Raw genomic sequence first — 19,877 nt, 5'->3', positions numbered from 1 at the left:
CTACAGAGGTCATTTTAAAATTCTTTTATTTGTTTTTAAACCTTTAAAAGGTCTGGCCCTCCTTCCTCTCTGAGTTACTCCACCCCTACAGGTCAGCTGACCTGCTGCTCCTGGACGTACCGAGGTCCAAACGGAAGCTCGGGGGGGATCGAGCTTTTTCAGTCGCTGGTCCAAAACTTTGTAATGAGCTTCCTCATTAGACAAGCTTCCTCATTGTCTTCTTTTAAAACTCATCTTAAAACCTGTTTTTATTCTTTGGCTTTCAGCCCAGTGTGAGACTGTTCCTGTGGTTTGTTTTATTTATTGGTTTTATTTGTTTATAAGTAGTTTATTCTTTTAAAATCGCTCTTTGTTTTAAACTGTTTTAAAAACAATGAACAATTATTTTATCATATTATTTATTTCCCTGTTGATTCTTGTATTTTATGTGTTTTGTTTCTGTGCAGCTCTTTGTTCCAGCTGTGCTTGTTTTAAAGGCTTTATAAATAAAGTTGAGTGAAAGGCTCCTGATGGTGTCACCATGCCCCTTTCCGACTGTAGGACCCTTTTGCAGTTCCTAGAACCATTTCGGACATATAGGAACTAGGGACCAAAGCCCTCAGTTCCTAGAACCATTTTGGACATATAGGAACTAGGGACCAAAGCCCTCAGTTCCTAGAACCATTTTGGACATATAGGAACTAGGGACCAAAGCCCTCAGTTCCTAGAACCATTTTAGCTCCTGCTCCGAGGCAGGGTCTGAGCGGGGTTCTACAGGAACCCTCGTGACGTAGGTGTTTGGTGACTGGTAGCTCCGATCCTTGCCAGATTTCCGCATCTTGTGTCCCCGCCACATTTAAAGACACGGTTGCACATACAGACAAAAACAACAACAGAGCAGCGATAAATGGACCGACGAGGAGGTCGAAGCTCTTCTGACCGTCTACACCACAGACGATCTTCAGAGAGGTTTTGAAGGTTCGCAGCGAAATATAAAAATATTCCTGATCAGCTCTCAGTCAGAGAACGCGGAGATAACGCGAAGCAGCGCACGTAGAAAACACACACAAGACTACAAATAAATTAAGAACCACGACAGCCGGACGAACCGAACAAACAGTTCGACAGCTTGTACCACCGACATGTCTACTCAGGCAACGCCGCAGCAAATGACTCCTGCTTGCGGAGGCGATCATCCGCAGTGAAAACATCTTCAGAGGAGTTTGGAGGTTAGTAAACAGGACAAGAAGCATTAAAGCTTCTGTATAGACCTATGAGTTGTTATCAGATACGACCAGCTAACTGAGCTGATCTATTCACCTGAGACATGGAGGATGAAGAGACCGTGCTGGAGCTGACACAAACCTGGACTCTACTGAACCAGAGAAGACCACCCTGGGTTCTACAAACCAGGAACCAGCATGGTGAAGATCATCTGATGGAGCTCCAGGCTGATCCACATAGAACCAGGACCTACGTTCAGACAAATCCACCCTGGAGCCATGTGACTGCTTTTTATTTCCATCTCTATAATGTCTGCGTGAAGTCTGGCGCAGCTACAAAGACCTGATACTTTATGTCGCGTTGCAAGCCCCATGTGCACGACTACGTGAACGAGCGCAACGTTTCCCACGTCGCCTGCAGCAAACGGCGGTTTGCTCCTCATCGCGGTGGTTCCACAGGAAATGATGGAGGAACAACGTCACCTCATGTTGATGTCTTCCACCTCCATCAGTCTGATTTTATTTAGACTCTGTGTAGTAAGAAACCTAAAATGAAATTAATAAAATATATTAAAGAAACAAAGGAGCCAGTTCTGATGGACCAGGACCTCCAACACAGACCAGAGAAACCAGTAAAACCAGTCTGTCTCCATCTGCTGGACGCTGAAGGAACTACACAGAATGAGAATATTATAGTAATATTTATATATTACTTCTGAAGTGGCTGCACAGTTTATTAAACTTTTAAACCAAACTCAGATTTTACCTGCATCATGTGATTTTATTGTGGATCATTTTAACAGAAACAGCTATTGATGCTGTAGCTCCTCTCCAAACTAAAAAAATAAAACCCACTTAAAACCCGTGGAGGAATGAACCAATCAAAGAAGTCAAGAGACATTACAGGAGAGCCGAGAGGAAAACAAAATCAATCATTTAGAAACCTACAATAAAACAGTGAAACAAGCCAGAACCCTTCATTTTTCCAATCCTATCACAGAAAACAAGAATAACCCCATTTCTTTTTAAAACAATAGATCTTTTAATAAAAATAAAGTTTTAATAAGTCTTCCATGCCTGCATCAGATGCTGCATGTGAGACCACTTCAGAAGTTAAATCAATGTTATTAGATCCAGTTTTTATCTGAACATCTTGATTTTAACAGACCTTTTAAATTTATTTTATTTTCATGTTATTTTACTCAACTGTATTTATTTTAGTTGTTTATTTATTTACATACAGTTAGCATAATTGTTTCTTAAGGTTATTTAATATTTATTTTTCCTCCAGTGTTTTCCTCATGGGGATCCTCCATGTCGGGGGCTCTGCCTGCTCAGTCTGGGGTTGTTGCTGCGGTGGTCGCCCTTGTCTGGGTGTCTGGGGTCCTGCACTGCAGCCTTATGGCTGTGATGTGGGCCCCGGTCTGTCCTGATTGGGTGGTTGTCGTGACGGTGGCCTCTGTAGGACATGGGATAACTGGCTCCTGGTGTGGATGGATCGCCATGGTATTGTTTCCTTACAGCACCATCAAGCCACATGGTTTTCACTTTTAGTGTTTTATGCTACTTTTAGTACGAAGAAATCAAAGAGTTGTGTGTGGAATAAGGGTTGGGGGTTGTTCAGGGTGGAGGTGGGGGTGTATATGCTATGTGTGTATAAATGCGTGTTCCTGCATGCAACTGTAATTTTGTTTTCTCCCGTTATGCAGTTGATTTTTGTTTTAATATGGAAGAATTGATTTTTTATGTAAAGCACTTTGTGTTGCTCAAGCATGAAAAGTGCTTTATAAATAAAGTTTGATTGGCTGATTGAATGAAAACTTTATTAACAGAAATGATGCGTATAGAGCTACTGAGCATGCTCAGTGGGTAGAGAACTTGGGCAACTGATTTCCCAGGATGACGCGCCGCTCCACCCCCTCCTCCGAGATGGTGGCCAATCTGACCACGCCCCCGCTGGAGCCGTCCCTCTCCATGGCCAGGGTCAGAGCTGGAGAAGGACAAAGAGACAAAGACATGTGAGACAGGGACAGAGAGGGGAGACAGGACTCCAGCTCCCAGCAGGCCTTGCGGCAGCAGGCCTTGCAGCAGCAGGCCTTGCGGCAGCGTGCCTTTGGCAGCTAGCTCCCAGCAGGCCTTGCGGCAGCGTACCTTTGGCAACTAGCTCCCAGCAGGCCTTGCGGCAGCGTACCTTTGGCAGCTAGCTCCCAGCAGGCCTTGCGGCAGCGTACCTTTGGCAACTAGCTCCCAGCAGGCCTTGCGGCAGCGTACCTTTGGCAGCTAGCTCCCAGCAGGCCTTGCGGCAGCGTACCTTTGGCAGCTAGCTCCCAGCAGGCCATGTGGCAGCATATCTTTGGCAGACCTTGCGGCAGCCTACCTGTAGCAGCCAGTTCCAGACACTGGTCTTTGCTGAGTCCTGGTTTGTAGTTGGAGTCCATGAAGCCGTAGATGTAGGTGCTTCCACTGCCGCCCACAGACACCGGCTGTCTCACCAGCATCCCGCCAATGGGAACTGAGTACACCTGAGACAGGTTAGATCTTGGTCAGACTATGAGACATAGCTAGCAGAGACCAGAGCTGGTGTGTCCTCACCTGTCCCCCCTTCCTTTTGTCCCAACCGGCCACCAGAATCCCGGCCATCAGTTCCTCTCTGTAACGGTAGCAGCTCGCTCTGAACAGGTTGGCTGCCGTTTCTACCAGGGGGGGCTCGTCCAGCTCGATGCTGTGGGGCGGGGCCACAAGTTAGACCAGGTAAGCTTAACGGACAGGTGTTACTGCGTGTGTATGTGTCACCTGTGGAAGCCCAGCTGGTAGGTTACAACGTCAGCGATGGCCTGAGTGTCTGCAGCAGAACCCGACCTGGAAAAAGGTTCAGAGGTCATGTGACTGTGACATCGTCAGGACAGGTGTTAAAAACAGTCTGAGATGGACCGATGATCAGCTGATCAGATGATTAGCTCTGACTCAGATTTAGGAATAAAATGATCTCAAGTCGGTCATGTGTTCAGATACCATGATAACACATGTTTGATGGGGGCAGCCATGTTAGAATCTGAAACATGGAGCAACTAGTTGCTATGGTGACGGAAGCAGGAGATTAAACAAAAGTTAATTGGAAAAAAAAACATAAAAAAATAAATAAATAAAAAAATAAAATAAAATAAATAAAGGAAAAAAAAACACCCAGAAAGAACCAGTTCCACCGCCCCCTACGTAGCTTCCACCGTTCGACCGCCCCCTACGTAGCTTCCACCGTTTGACCGTCCCCTACGTAGCTTCCACCGTTTCACCGTCCCCTACGTAGCTTCCACCGTTTGACCGTCCCCTACGTAGCTTCCACCGTTTGACCGTCCCCTACGTAGCTTCCACCGTTTCACCGTCCCCTACGTAGCTTCCACCGTTTCACCGTCCCCTACGTAGCTTCCACCGTTTCACCGTCCCCTACGTAGCTTCCACCGTTTCACCGTCCCCTACGTAGCTTCCACCGTTAACCGTCCCCTACGTAGCTTCCACCGTTTGACCGCCCCCTACGTAGCTTCCACCGTTTCACCGTCCCCTACGTAGCTTCCACCGTTTGACCGTCCCCTACGTAGCTTCCACCGTTTCACCGTCCCCTACGTAGCTTCCACCGTTAACCGTCCCCTACGTAGCTTCCACCGTTTGACCGCCCCCTACGTAGCTTCCACCGTTTGACCGTCCCCTACGTAGCTTCCACCGTTTCACCGTCCCCTACGTAGCTTCCACCGTTTCACCGTCCCCTACGTAGCTTCCACCGTTTAACCGCCCCCTACGTAGCTTCCACCGTTTGACCGCCCCCTACGTAGCTTCCACCGTTTGACCGCCCCCTACGTAGCTTCCACCGTTTCACCGTCCCCTACGTAGCTTCCACCGTTTGACCGCCCCCTACGTAGCTTCCACCGTTTGACCGTCCCCTACGTAGCTTCCACCGTTTCACCGTCCCCTACGTAGCTTCCACCGTTAACCGTCCCCTACGTAGCTTCCACCGTTTGACCGCCCCCTACGTAGCTTCCACCGTTTGACCGCCCCCTACGTAGCTTCCACCGTTTGACCGCCCTCTACTCCAGTCCTCACTAAGACCAGAAAAGTAGATCTTAGAACTCCAGTCCTCACTAAGACCAGGAAAGTAGATCCTAGAACTCCTGTCCTCACTAAGACCAGAAAAGTAGATCCTAGAAATCCAGTCCTCACTAAGACCAGAAAAGTAGATCCTAGAATTCCAGTCCTCACTGAGACCAGGAAAGTAGATCCTAGAACTCCAGTCCTCACTGAGACCAGGAAAGTAGATGCTAGAACTCCAGTCCTCACTAAGACCAGGAAAGTAGATCCTAGAACTCCAGTCCTCACTAAGACCAGAAAAGTAGATCCTAGAACTCCAGTCCTCACTGAGACCAGGAAAGTAGATCCTAGACCTCCAGTCCTCACTAAGACCAGAAACGTAGATCCTAGAACTCCAGTCCTCACTGAGACCAGAAAAGTAGATCCTAGAACTCCAGTCCTCACTAAGACCAGGAAAGTAGATCCTAGAACTCCAGTCCTCACTAAGACCAGAAACGTAGATCCTAGAACTCCAGTCCTCACTGAGACCAGAAAAGTAGATCCTAGAACTCCAGTCCTCACTAAGACCAGGAAAGTAGATCCTAGAACTCCAGTCCTCACTAAGACCATGAAAGTAGATCCTAGAACTCCAGTCCTCACTAAGACCAGAAAAGTAGATCCTGGAACTCCTGTCCTCACTAAGACCAGGACAGTAGATCCTAGAACTCCAGTCCTCACTAAGACCAGGAAAGTAGATCCTAGAACTCCAGTCCTCACTAAGACCAGAAAAGTAGATCCTGGAACTCCTGTCCTCACTAAGATCAGGACAGTAGATCCTAGAACTCCAGTCCTCACTAAGACCAGGAAAGTAGATCCTAGAACTCCAGTCCTCACTGAGACCAGGAAAGTAGATCCTAGAACTCCAGTCCTCACTAAGAACAGAAAAGTAGATCCTAGAACTCCAGTCCTCACAAAGACCAGGAAAGTAGGTTCTAGAACTCCAGTCCTCACTGAGACCAGGAAAGTAGATCCTAGAACTCCAGTCCTCACTAAGACCAGAAAAGTAGATCCTAGAACTCCAGTCCTCACTGAGACCAGGAAAGTAGATCCTAGAACTCCAGTCCTCACTAAGAACAGAAAAGTAGATCCTAGAATTCCAGTCCTCACTAAGAACAGAAAAGTAGATCCTAGAATTCCAGTCCTCAGATCTTTACAAAGACCTGAATGGTTTAGGACCAGAATCCATTCAGGATCTTCTGGTTGGTCAACCAGATCCCTCAGGTCATCAGGGTCAGGTCTACTTTCTGTTCCCAGAGCCAGAACTAAACGTGGAGAGGCAGCACTCAGCTTTATGCTCCTCACATGTGGAACAAACTCCCAGAAACCTGCAGGTCTGCTGACTCAGCAGTTTTACATCAGGGTCAGGTCTGCTGACTCAGCAGTTTTACATCAGGGTTAAAACTTTTGTATTTGCTGCCTTTCATCAGAACAGCTGTTAGTTCCCCACACTGGAACTTTTTTCTGGCTGTATATGTATTTTATCTTTTTTCTTACTGCTTTAATTCAATTTCTTTTAAAGTGAGTTTTTAACGCTGCTCTTGTTGCTTCCTGCGGCTGCTGTGATGCTGTTAATGTTTTATGTGAAGCACGTTGAATGATCTTGTATATGTATGTAGAGATAAGCCTGTCTTCTCCAGCCCAACTGACCGATCACGGTAACATTCTGGCCTCCGCAGGGCGGCCGAGACTGGAGAAGGCGACGCGGGACCTGGGAGGAGTGGCGGGCGGATCGTGTCGGGAGGACAACAGTAACGGATCTCTGGGAGCTACTCAGCCCTGAGCCGCAGGAACTCCGTGTCGGCCCAGGAAGAGTACATCGTACGATCTAATGAGGAACCTGTAGTGAGGTGCCAGCAGCAGGAAAAGAGGACGTATCTCCAGTGAAGCAGAGGACTGCTGCCTTCATGTTCTCCTCTTCTCTGCAGGACTTGGTGGACTAGACCCTACACCGGAGAGGAGCCGCATGGACACAAGAGGAAATGCCGGCAAGATCCCGTCCGGAACGCTGCCAGAGGCTGCATGTCTGGACACATGGAAAACTCTGAGACTGGTGAACATTTCAGAGACTCGAAGCTTGTTCACCACTTTTATATAAATAAAACCTTTTACCTTTTAGTGTGGTTTAACTCTGCTTCCCCTGATCCAAAAGAACCCACGGTGGCGGCCCTGATCGGGGCCACGTCGCCACCCGGGACAGTAATCCATGATTTTAGTCATGATAGTTTATAACTAGTGGAGGGAGAAAGTCCAGGACCCGTACCGGGTCTTAGGAAAGATCTGAGAGTCGCCGCCCAGCCACGGTCAGTAGTCCAGCTCGTCTTTATACCAGCGTTACTACGTGGTACATCTTCCTTTATAAGCTCCGTCTCAAACAGCTTCAGAGACGTTTCATCACGTTTTCTGGGTTAAATTTATTATTGTAGCAGCTCTGTACTGTTTAACATGGATCCTGTAAACACAGGTTCTTCCTGGTCTTTATACCAGCGTTACTACGTGGTACATCTTCCTTTATAAGCTCCGTCTCAAACAGCTTCAGAGACGTTTCATCACGTTTTCTGGGTTAAATTTATTATTGTAGCAGCTCTGTGCTGTTTAACATGGATCCTGTAAACACAGGTTCTTCCTGGTCTTTATACCAGCGTTACTACGTGGTACATCTTCCTTTATAAGCTCCGTCTCAAACAGCTTCAGAGACGTTTCATCACGTTTTCTGGGTTAAATTTATTATTGTAGCAGCTCTGTGCTGTTTAACATGGATCCTGTAAACTCAGCATGTTCTCATGTTTATTAGACGGATGCTCATCAGCTGACGCCAAGACGCCGGCTCGTCCTTCTGGGTCCAGAATATAAACCCTCAGTAAGAAGCATCGCAGTCTGAAGTGGAAACGATCGTGTGTGTTTATACGTATGCTTGGCATGAATTATTAAAACTGATAAATGTTTTTGTTAAAACATCATTTTAAGCATTTCTGTCATAATCATGTCAAATATTTGCTCATTTTCAGAAGTTACATTTGTCCTAAAAGACAAGGAGGAGGACAAGTTTGTCTAACAAAGGACTTCTCCTGACACATTTAATAAATCAATCAATAAATAAATAAAGGTCCAGGTGGTCCGTAACGGTGGTATTTAATGAGGAGACGGGAAAGAACTGACCTGCAGCAGAAGATCCGGTCGTGGATCGGAGTCAGTTTGTCCGTCACTCTGTTGGCGATGTAGGCTCTGAAAGACAGACAGGTAGAGGGACAGGTGGACGGACAGGTAGAGGGACAGGTGGACAGAAAGACAGGTGAACGGACAGGTGGACAAACAAATAGACGGACAGGTGGACGGACAGGTAGAGGGACAGGTGGACAGAAAGACAGGTGGACGGACAGGTAGAGGGACAGGTAGACGGACAGGTGGACGGACAGGTAGAGGGACAGGTGGACAGAAAGACAGGTGAACGGACAGGTGGACAAACAAATAGACGGACAGGTAGAGGGACAGGTAGACGGACAGGTGGACGGACAGGTAGAGGGACAGGTGGACAGAAAGACAGGTGGACGGACAGGTAGAGGGACAGGTAGACGGACAGGTGGACGGACAGGTAGAGGGACAGGTGGACGGACAGGTAGAGGGAAAGACAGGTAGACGGACAGGTAGAGGGAAAGACAGGTAGACGGACAGGTAGAGGGAAAGACAGGTAGACGGACAGGTAGAGGGACAGGTGGACAGAAAGACAGGTGGACGGACAGGTAGAGGGACAGGTAGACGGACAGGTGGACGGACAGGTAGAGGGAAAGACAGGTAGACGGACAGGTAGAGGGACAGGTAGACGGACAGGTAGAGGGACAGGTGGACGGACAGGTAGAGGGACAGGTAGAGGGACAGGTGGACAGACAGGTAGACGGACAGGTAGAGGGACAGGTGGACAGAGAGACAGGTGGACGGACAGGTGGACAAACAAATAGACGGACAGGTGGACGGACAGGTAGAGGGACAGGTGGACAGAAAGACAGGTGGACGGACAGGTGGACAAACAAATAGACGGACAGGTGGACGGACAGGTAGAGGGACAGGTGGACAGAAAGACAGGTGGACGGACAGGTAGAGGGACAGGTAGACGGACAGGTGGACGGACAGGTAGAGGGACAGGTGGACAGAAAGACAGGTGAACGGACAGGTGGACAAACAAATAGACGGACAGGTAGAGGGACAGGTAGACGGACAGGTGGACGGACAGGTAGAGGGACAGGTGGACAGAAAGACAGGTGGACGGACAGGTAGAGGGACAGGTAGACGGACAGGTGGACGGACAGGTAGAGGGACAGGTGGACGGACAGGTAGAGGGAAAGACAGGTAGACGGACAGGTAGAGGGAAAGACAGGTAGACGGACAGGTAGAGGGACAGGTGGACAGAAAGACAGGTGGACGGACAGGTAGAGGGACAGGTAGACGGACAGGTGGACGGACAGGTAGAGGGAAAGACAGGTAGACGGACAGGTAGAGGGACAGGTAGACGGACAGGTAGAGGGACAGGTGGACGGACAGGTAGAGGGACAGGTAGAGGGACAGGTGGACAGACAGGTAGACGGACAGGTAGAGGGACAGGTGGACAGAAAGACAGGTGGAAGGACAGGTAGAGGGACAGGTAGACGGACAGGTGGACGGACAGGTAGAGGGACAGGTAGAGGGACAGGTGGACAGACAGGTAGACGGACAGGTAGAGGGACAGGTAGACGGACAGGTAGACGGACAGGTAGAGGGAAAGACAGGTGGACGGACAGGTAGAGGGACAGGTGAACGGACAGGTGGACGAACAGGTAGATGGACAGGTGGACAGAAAGACAGGTGGACGGACATGTAGAGGGACAGGTGAACGGACAGGTGGACGAACAGGTAGATGGACAGGTGGACGGTTTGTGTTAACCTGACGGTCCACTGCAGACAGTAAAATAATCTGGCTGGTTTTCTTCTCACCCTGTAGTGGTGCGAGAATCAGCTCCGATCACCACTCCTCCATCATACTCCACCGCCATGATGGTGGTCTGGCACACACACACACACACACACACACACAGGTAAAAATACTGGTAAGCCATGACATTTACACACAGTTACATGACATGAACCCGCGAGCTGCAGATTAACTCTAAACTGAGTCACTGTCAACAGCATCATCCTGATTCAATAATCGGACAGTTCCTCGTCTGAAGCCGTTAATGTTCCTTTAATAGCTGAGCTAATTATCGGACAAACATCTTGGACGCGGCTACAACACACTGTTCAGCGGGACCTGTCCGACAATGGAAACATCACCATTAGCTGCTGTTAAGTGACCTCACCGCTTCACACCAAATTTAAAATCATATTTTGGAACCATTGTATGTTTCAGACCGCGGACTTTGACTGAAACTAGTCCGCTTTGATCCAGCCTTGTCTCCTGCTGGTCTGAACATAGTTTTGAATCAAATTAGTTAGCTAACGTTAGCCTCCGATAGCTGCCACAGAACTGCTGTCTCATTCAGCGGCGGTCCGCTAGTTAAAGTCTCCAAACTGGAACCAAAATGTTTCCGTCTGGTCTGGATCCAGCCCCACGGACCCTCCACTCACCCCGGTGCTGACTTCTTGACTGGTCCAGTCTGGAACCAGCTCGTTTTTGGAAGATATTTGCCGTCCATAGATCGGCATCATAGGTGCTGCTACCGCCATCTTTTCTCTCTTTGATAAACTGACCATGAGGAGCTGTCCGTAAATGCCGCGAGGATTTGTTCTGTTTCACGGCATTAGTTGTTGTTGAGGTTTATTAAAATCACAAGCAGACATGTGAGCTTTATTCCTATATTAAACCATGTAGTGTTGTATGAGTGCGTGTTTATAAAAGTCAAATGTTAAATTATTAAACGTTAAAAATGGTTTTGTTCAGGCATGTTAGCAGATACCTTTTTAGTGGGGTCCTGTGAGAGACAGGAAGGAAAGGTAAATACTCGCAGATCTAGGAAAAAAGAGCTCAAGAAACGTGTTTTTAATGTTTATTTCTATATATTTTGACACGGTCACGTTTGTTTTTCTGTGAAATTATTATTTTTTGATAAATTTGTTTTTAAAAACATATTTTTAACCGTTTTTGTGTCTGAACGGAGCGAAGAACCAGACTCCATTTAAAATATTTGCTAAATTTCTCCTCGTTCTGTAAAACAGGGAATATTGAGGGAACAGAAAATAAAGTTAGATGTATTCTAAGTAAACACGAGCTGATGCTTGATTCGGCTCTGTGGATTTTATTCAGTGATATTTAGATTTATTGATTTGACAGACGTTTGTTTATGGTGATTATTTGTGTTTCTTCCTCAGATGACTGTTCACAACTTGTACATATTTGACCGCAATGGAAACTGTTTGTATTACAACGAGTGGAACCGCAAGAAGCAGGCGGGGATCTCCAAGGACGAGGTGACGATGACACGTAAACAAACAAACAAACAAACAAACATTGTGTGTGTGGAGGGTTAACTGTGTGTTTGTGTGTCTGCAGGAGTTTAAGCTGATGTACGGCATGCTCTTCTCCATCCGCTCCTTCGTCAGCAAGATGTCTCCTCTGGACATGTATCCTTCCCTGCACCTGTTTACCTGTTTGTTTACCTGTCTGATTGTTGACCCCCGCCTGTGTGTGGTCCTTAGCGGTCCCTTCAGGAAGGACGGCTTCCTGTCCTTTCAGACCAGTAAGTACCGTCTTCATTACTACGAGACTCCCAGCGGGCTGAAGTTCGTCATGAACACCGACCTGTCAGTGAGCAACGCCAGAGACACACTGCAGCACATCTACAGCAACGTAAGACACACACACACATTTTAATCAGGTGGTTCTGATCGAGTGGTTGGGATCAGGTGTGAAGCTGAATGCGGTGGTCCTGCAGGTTTGGGACAAGCGGACCTTCATCAGGACCTTCTCTCAGGTGTTCCCGGATCACGGTGGTGGACCTCAGGGTTCAGTTCCTGGCCTCCTCCTGTTCTCTGTTTCAGAATGTAAATGATTAATGACCCTCAGCGTTCCTCTTGATGAAGCCCACAGATCTCAGCAGCTTTACGAGTCTTTCAGTGACCAACAATCCGAGCTTGATTGGTTATTGATTGATTCTGATCGTGGAGCTCTGGCAGCTTTTACTCCGTCTTAGATCGTTCTTTTTCAAAGGGACTGTGGTGTTGATGATGGACATGTTACAGATAGTTCTTCTCTGGATCGGGGAGCTGGAACTCCGTAGGAACTTCGTAGGGACTTTGTAGGGACTTCGTAGGAACTTCGTAGGGACTTCGTAGGGACTTCGTAGGAACTTCGTAGGGACTTCGTAGGGACTTCGTAGGAACTTCGTAGGGACTTCGTAGGAACTTCGTAGGGAGGATGATAGTAGATAATAACTTGTTTTAAATCTGTAAACAGCAACATTTTCCCGTGTTTGTGTGTTTCAGCTGTACGTGGAGCTGATCGTGAAGAACCCGGTGTGTGCGTCGACCAACACGTTGGAGAGCGAGCTGTTCAGCAGCCGATTGGACGCCTTCGTCCGAGCTCTGCCGTACTATAGCCCTCGAGCAGCCTGACCCCTCGCACACAGAGATTTCTTCTTTTTATTGTGTTTGTTTTCTTTTGTATCATAAGTTGAAAAATGTGGAATTAAACTGATGAAGTCTCTGATTGTGTTTCGTTTTTCAGGTCAAGAGCTAATCGATCAGCTGACTGCTTCGTTTTGTTAATAAATTGTTAATAAACCTACTCAGTCATGTCCTCCAACCTCTGACAGGAGGTCGGAGCTTCCAGATGGTGGTCCGATTTATCCTCCAGCTGATGTAACAGGCTGAGCTGCTGCTCTGATTAATGCTGATTAACAGCTGGATTAGTGGGAATAATCTGAGAGGAGGACTGTACGTCGATCTCCGGCTCCATCCTTCCCTCACTCCTGAACAAGACCCCGAGATACGTGAACTCCTCCACTTGGGGCAGGACCTCATTCCCGACCTGGAGAAAACACTCCTCCCTTTTCCGGCTGAGGACCATGGTCTCAGACTTGGAGGTGCTGATTCTCATCCCAGCCACTTCACGCTCGGCTGTGAATCGCTCCAGTGAGAGCTGAAGATCACGTCCCGATGAAGCCAACAGAACCACATCATCAGCAAAGAGCAGAGACCCAATCCTGAGGCCACCAGACCGGATCCCCTCCACACCTCGGCTGCACCTAGAAATTCTGTCCATAAAAGTTATGAACAGAATCGGTGACAGAGGACAGCCTTAGTGGAGTCCAACCCGCACTGGAAACGATTCTGATTTACTGCCGGCAATGTGGACCAAACTCTGACACCGGTCGTACAGGGACCGGACTGCTCGTATAAGCAAGTCCGGCACTCCATACTCCCGGAGTACCCCCCACAGGAGTCCCCAGGGGACACGGTCAAATGCCTTCTCCAAATCCACAAAACACATGTAGATTGGTTGGGCAAACTCCCATGCCCCCTCAAAGACCCTGAAGAGGGTGTAGAGCTGGTCCACTGTTCCACGACCGAGACGAAAACCACACTGCTCCTCCTCAAGCCGAGGTTCGACTATCTGACGGACCCTCCTCTGCAGCACCTCCACCCCCTGTAGTTGGAGCACACCCTCCGGTCCCCCTTTTTAAAGAGGGGGACCACCACCCCAGTCTGCCAGTCCAGGGGAACTGTCCCAGATGTCCACGTGATGCTGCAGAGGTGTGTCAACCAAGACAGCCCTACAGCATCCAGAGCTTTAGGGAACTCTGGGCGGACCTCATCCACCCCCGGGGCCTTGCCACCGAGGAGATTTTTAACCTCCTCAGCAACCTCAGCCCCAGAGATAGGCGAGCCAGCACCAGCTACCCCAGACTCTGCTTCCTCATCAGAAGACGTGTTGGTGGGATTGAGGAGGTCTTCGAAGTATTCCCTCCACCGCCTCACAACGTCCCGAGTCGAGATCAGCAGCCCCCCATCCCCACTGTACACAGTGTTGACGGAGCACTGCTTTCCCCTCCTGAACCACCGGATGGTGGACCAGAATCTCCTCTAAGCCGTCCGGAAGTCATTCTCCATGGCCTCTCCAAACTCCTCCCATGCCCAAGTTTTTGCCTTAGTGACCGCCGAAGCCGCGCTCCGCTTAGCCCGCCGATACCCATCAGCTGCCTCTGGAGTCCCACAGGCCAAAAAGGCCTGATAGGACTCCTTCTTCAGCTTGACGGCATCCCTTACTGTCGGCGTCCACCAACGAGTTCGGGGGTTACCGCCACGACAGGCACCGACGACCTTACGGCCACAGCTGCGGCTGGCCGCCTCGACAATAGAGGCACGGAACACAGCCCATTCAGACTCAATGTCCCCCGCCTCACCCGGGACTTGGTTGAAGCTCTGCCGGAGATGGGAGTTAAAACTTTTTCTGACAGGGGACTCTGCCAGACGTTCCCAGCAGACCCTCACAACACGTTTAGGTCTGCCAGGCCTGACCGGCATCCTCCCCCACCATCTGAGCCAACTCACCACCAGGTGGTGATCGGTTGACAGCTCCGCCCCTCTCTTCACCCGAGTGTCCAGGACATGCGGCCGCAAGTCCGACGACACTACTACAAAGTCGATCATCGAACTGCGGCCTAGAGTGTCCTGGTGCCAAGTGCACATGTGGACACTCTTATGTCTGAACAAGGTGTTTATTATTCAAGATTCAAAGTGTTTTTTGTCGTTTTCCCAGTAAGGAAACAAGTTTCCCTGAACAATGAAATTCTTACTTTGCCGTCCATTGAATGCCACGAAAGATCATAAATAAAAAACAACTTTTAAAAAACTAGATAGAAGATAAAGATAAAAGCTCTGAGTAAATAATCTATGTACAGACGTGTGCCGTGTGCTACATATTGTTCCGTATTCAGCAATGAATGATCATTTGTGTAAAAACATGAGGTAGACAGTAAGATGCATGTACAGTATCTGTTATAAGTACTAAGACACATGAACAGTAAACAATATTTACTAAGTCAGGGTACAGGTGCAGCTACAGGTCGTTGTTACAGGTGCAGGTACAGGTCGTTACAGGTACAGGTCTTTGTTACAGGTACAGTTACAGGTCGTTGTTACAGGTACAGGTCGTTGTTACAGGTGCAGGTACAGGTCGTTGTTACAGGTACAGGTCGTTGTTACAGGTACAGGTACAGGTCGTTGTTACAGGTACAGGTCGTTGTTACAGGTGCAGGTACAGGTCGTTGTTACAGGTACAGGTCGTTACAGGTACAGGTACAGGTCGTTGTTACAGGTATAGGTCGTTGTTACAGGTACAGGCCGTTGTTACAGGTACAGCTACAGGTCGTTGTTACAGGTACAGGTCGTTGTTACAGGTACAGCTACAGGTCGTTGTTACAGGTACAGGTCGTTGTTACAGGTACAGGTACCGGTCGTTGTTACAGGTACAGGTACAGGTCGTTGTTACAGGTACAGGTCGTTGTTACAGGTGCAGGTACAGGTCGTTGCAGGTACAGGTCTTTGTTACAGGTACAGCTACAGGTCTTTGTTACAGGTACAGGTACAGGTCGTTGTTACAGGTGCAGGTACAGGTCGTTGTTACAGGTACAGCTACAGGTCATTGTTACAGGTGCAGGTACAGGTCGTTGTTACAGGTACAGGTACAGGTCGTTGTTACAGGTGCAGGTACAGGTCATTGTTACAGGTGCAGGTACAGGTCGTTGTTACAGGTACAGGTACAGGTCGTTGTTACAGGTACAGGTCGTTGTTACAGGTACAGGTCGTTGTTACAGGTACAGGTCGTTACAGGTACAGGTCCTTGTTACAGGTACAGGTCGTTGTTACAGGTACAGGTCATTGTTACAGGTACAGCTACAGGTCGTTGTTACAGGTACAGGTCGTTGTTACAGGTACAGGTACAGGTCGTTGTTACAGGTACAGGTCGTTGTTACAGGTACAGGTCGGTGTTACAGGTACAGGCCGTTGTTTCAGATACAGGTCGTTGTTACAGGTACAGGTACAGGTCGTTGTTACAGGTACAGGTCGTTGTTACAGGTACAGGTCGTTGTTACAGGTACAGGTACAGGTCGTTGTTACAGGTACAGGTCGTTGTTACAGGTACAGGTACAGGTCTTTGTTACAGGTACAGGCCGTTGTTACAGGTACAGGTACAGGTCGTTGTTACAGGTACAGGTACAGGTCTTTGTTACAGATACAGGTCATTGTTACAGGTACAGGTCGTTGTTACAGGTACAGGTCGTTGTTACAGGTACAGGTTGTTGTTACAGGTACAGGTACAGGTCGTTGTTACAGGTACAGGTCGTTGTTACAGGTGCAGGTACAGGTCGTTGTTACAGGTACAGGTACAGGTTGTTGTTACAGGTACAGGTCGTTGTTACAGGTACAGGTACAGGTACAGGTCGTTGTTACAGGTACAGATACAGGTCGTTGTTACAGGTACAGGTACAGGCCGTGGTTACAGGTACAGGTCGTTGTTACAGGTACAGGTACAGGTCGTTGTTACAGGTACAGGTACAGGTCGTTGTTACAGGTACAGGTTGTTGTTACAGGTACAGGTCGTTGTTACAGGTACAGGTACAGGTCGTTGTTACAGGTACAGCTACAGGTCGTTGTTACAGGTACAGCTACAGGTCATTGTTACAGGTACAGGTCGTTGTTACAGGTGCAGGTACAGGTCGTTGTTACAGGTACAGCTACAGGTCGTTGTTACAGGTACAGGTCGTTGTTACAGGTACAGCTACAGGTCGTTGTTACAGGTACAGCTACAGGTCGTTCTTACAGGTACAGGTCGTTGTTACAGGTGCAGGTACAGGTCGTTACAGGTACAGCTACAGGTCGTTGTTACAGGTACAGGTCGTTGTTACAGGTACAGGTACAGGTCGTTGTTACAGGTACAGGTACAGGTCGTTGTTACAGGTACAGGTACAGGTTGTTGTTACAGGTACAGGTACAGGTCGTTGTTACAGGTACAGGTACAGGTCGTTGTTACAGGTACAGGTCGTTGTTACAGGTACAGGTCGTTGTTACAGGTACAGGTACAGGTCGTTGTTACAGGTACAGCTACAGGTCGTTGTTACAGGTACAGCTACAGGTCGTTGTTACAGGTACAGGTCGTTGTTACAGGTACAGGTACAGGTCGTTGTTACAGGTACAGCTACAGGTCGTTGTTACAGGTACAGGTACAGGTCGTTGTTACAGGTACAGGTCGTTGTTACAGGTACAGGTACAGGTCGTTGTTACAGGTACAGGTCGTTGTTACAGGTACAGGTACAGGTCGTTGTTACAGGTACAGCTACAGGTCGTTGTTACAGGTACAGCTACAGGTCGTTGTTACAGGTACAGGTACAGGCCGTGGTTACAGGTACAGGTCGTTGTTACTGACTATCAGCTGTTCAGGAAAAGAAAGACTTTCTGAGTCTGGTTGTCCTGCACTTCAGACTCCTGGATCTCCTGCCTGAGGGGAGGAGGGTGGACGGTCCGTGTTGGGGGTGGGTGGGGTCTCTGATGATGGATCTGTGCTGGTAGATGGTCTGCAGAGAGGCCAGCGGATCCTGGTGATCCTGGACCCGTCTTCACCGCTCTGCAGGCGTTTGCTGCCGTACCACACGGTGATGCAGCGGGTCAGGATGGACTCAACCACGCAGCTGGAGACGTTTCTGAGGATCTTTGGTGACATGCCGAACTTCCTCAGCATCCTCAGGACGTCCAGCTGCTGCTGGGCTCTTTATCATTGCCTACGTGAGCATTGAAGTCCCCCAGAAGAACAAGGGAGTCCCCGGAAGGAGTGCTCTCCAACACCCCTCCAAGGACCCCAAAAAGGGTGGGTACTCTGAACTGCTGTTTGGTGCATAAGTACAAACAACAGTCAAGACCCGTCCCCCCACCTGAAGGCAGAGGGAGGCTACCCTTTCGTCCACCGGGGTAAACCCCAACATACAGGCGCCAAGTCGGGGGGCAATGAGCATGCCCACACCGGGAGCAACTCCAGAATGGAAGAGGGTCCCTCTCAAGGACAGTGGTTCCAGAGCCCAAGCCGTGCGTCGAGGTGGGTCCAACTATATCTAGTTGGAACGGCTCAACCTCGCACACCAGCTCAGGTTCCTTCCCCGCCAGAGAGGTGACTTTCCACGTCCCTAGAGCTAGCTTCTGCAGCCGAGGATCAGACCGCCAGGGTTCCCGCCTCTGGCAGCCGCCCAGATCACACTACACCTGACCCCTATGAGCTGGTGAATGAGGCTGGGGATTCCCTGCTTAGTTGTTCCCGAGACCCGACTCCTGATGGGTGGTAGAAGACGGATGGATGGATGGACAGATGGATGGATGGACGGATGGATGGATGGACAGATGGATGGATGAGTGTTTTGTGGAGACGAAGAGGGAGACGAAGAGGGAGACGAAGAGGTGACTGATCATGGATCAGGAACCAGAACCAAACTGTTGAATCTGACCAATCAGAAGCCAGAGAGCGGTTGCCGTGCTGCGTGCTGCGTTCAGGGTCGGTGTGCGTGCGTGTTAAAGTGGTTTGTGGGCAGGAGGCCATGTTCAACATCTGCACTCAGAGTTTGGGTTTTAAATCCAGGATGTCTGCTGTGATTGGTGGGATTAGACCAACAGGATTAATATGAGCTGCAGCGGAGACGCAGACGGCCAGATGGAGGTGGACAGACGTGTGGACGGCAGGACTCAGACAAACAGGTACGACTGAACTTCTTCATGACTGAGATGATGGAGCATGTTGCAGGACTGGTGGAGGGTCCTGGTGCTCTCTGGGAGGGTAGAACAGATCTATCATGGGTAGAGAGAGAATCAGCTAATGGATGCAGGAAATGTGTGTTTAACTTACATCTACTGTTACTGTTATTTCTACTAATAGATGCGCCCGGTTCTATTTATTATTTTAAAGAGGAAATCCTCCCAGTAACTAGGAATCTGGGATCTTTCATGTTTTTACTGACTGACCCTCTGAAAGGAATAAAGTCCTGTTTGTTAAAAAGTTGGACGTGTTCTACAACGTGCAGGGTGATGAGCTGCAGCTGGTCCATCAGATGCTTCAGCTGTTTGGTCCAGATGTTCTCGGCTAACGTTGGTTCACATTACTTTACTTTCATGTGGGAAAACCTGCAAAGATCAGACAGAAAACAGGATTTTACCATCATCAAGATGACCTGAACCAGGACCTGAGAGATGCACCTGGACCTTCAGCTGGTCCGTCTACCGTAGGCTGAAGCCAAAGTAATCATAACGTCCTGCACAGAACATCCAGTCTAGCTCTTAGAAATATGAAGATAAATCACCTGTTTGGTCACATGACACAACAGGCACCAGAATCCCTTTATGATGATATTTACACCTTAAAATCTGCTTGATCCAACCTGGTGGGAGGCGGCTACACCTGGACAGGTTGCCTGCTGCTGATTGTTCAGATTTCTGGTGGAAACCTGTTATTTAGTTTCTGAGGTCCAGTCAGAGCCAGACGGTGTAATACTTTAGTCCTGGAACATCAGAAACCTGGATACAGCTAACACTCACCTGTCTGCCTTAGCGTCAGCC

The 19,877-nt window shown here is 48.8% G+C and overlaps 2 protein-coding genes across 2 annotated transcripts; one reads left to right on the top strand and one right to left on the bottom strand.

The window, feature by feature from the left end:
• Nucleotides 1–3,008: 3,008 nt before the first annotated feature.
• Nucleotides 3,009–11,046, bottom strand: psmb6 (proteasome 20S subunit beta 6). The gene is made up of 7 exons (XM_041986488.1): nt 10,914–11,046; nt 10,281–10,348; nt 8,475–8,540; nt 3,996–4,061; nt 3,795–3,924; nt 3,580–3,724; nt 3,009–3,192 (listed from the first exon to the last, which is right to left on the bottom strand). Exons 1-7 carry the CDS (start codon nt 11,037–11,039, stop codon nt 3,065–3,067), a joined length of 729 nt encoding a protein of 242 aa, XP_041842422.1. The 5' UTR covers nt 11,040–11,046; the 3' UTR covers nt 3,009–3,064.
• A 141-nt stretch (nt 11,047–11,187) lies between these two features.
• trappc1 (trafficking protein particle complex subunit 1) lies at nt 11,188–12,987 on the top strand. The gene is made up of 5 exons (XM_041986489.1): nt 11,188–11,279; nt 11,655–11,753; nt 11,836–11,906; nt 11,994–12,132; nt 12,768–12,987. The coding sequence occupies exons 1-5, from the start codon at nt 11,229–11,231 to the stop codon at nt 12,894–12,896; spliced, it is 489 nt and encodes a 162-aa protein (XP_041842423.1). The 5' UTR covers nt 11,188–11,228; the 3' UTR covers nt 12,897–12,987.
• Nucleotides 12,988–19,877: the final 6,890 nt, after the last annotated feature.

Source organism: Melanotaenia boesemani, chromosome 5 (genome assembly GCF_017639745.1).
Source record: "Melanotaenia boesemani isolate fMelBoe1 chromosome 5, fMelBoe1.pri, whole genome shotgun sequence".
Taxonomy (NCBI): domain Eukaryota; kingdom Metazoa; phylum Chordata; class Actinopteri; order Atheriniformes; family Melanotaeniidae; genus Melanotaenia; species Melanotaenia boesemani.
This window is presented reverse-complemented; position numbering and strand designations above follow the sequence as displayed.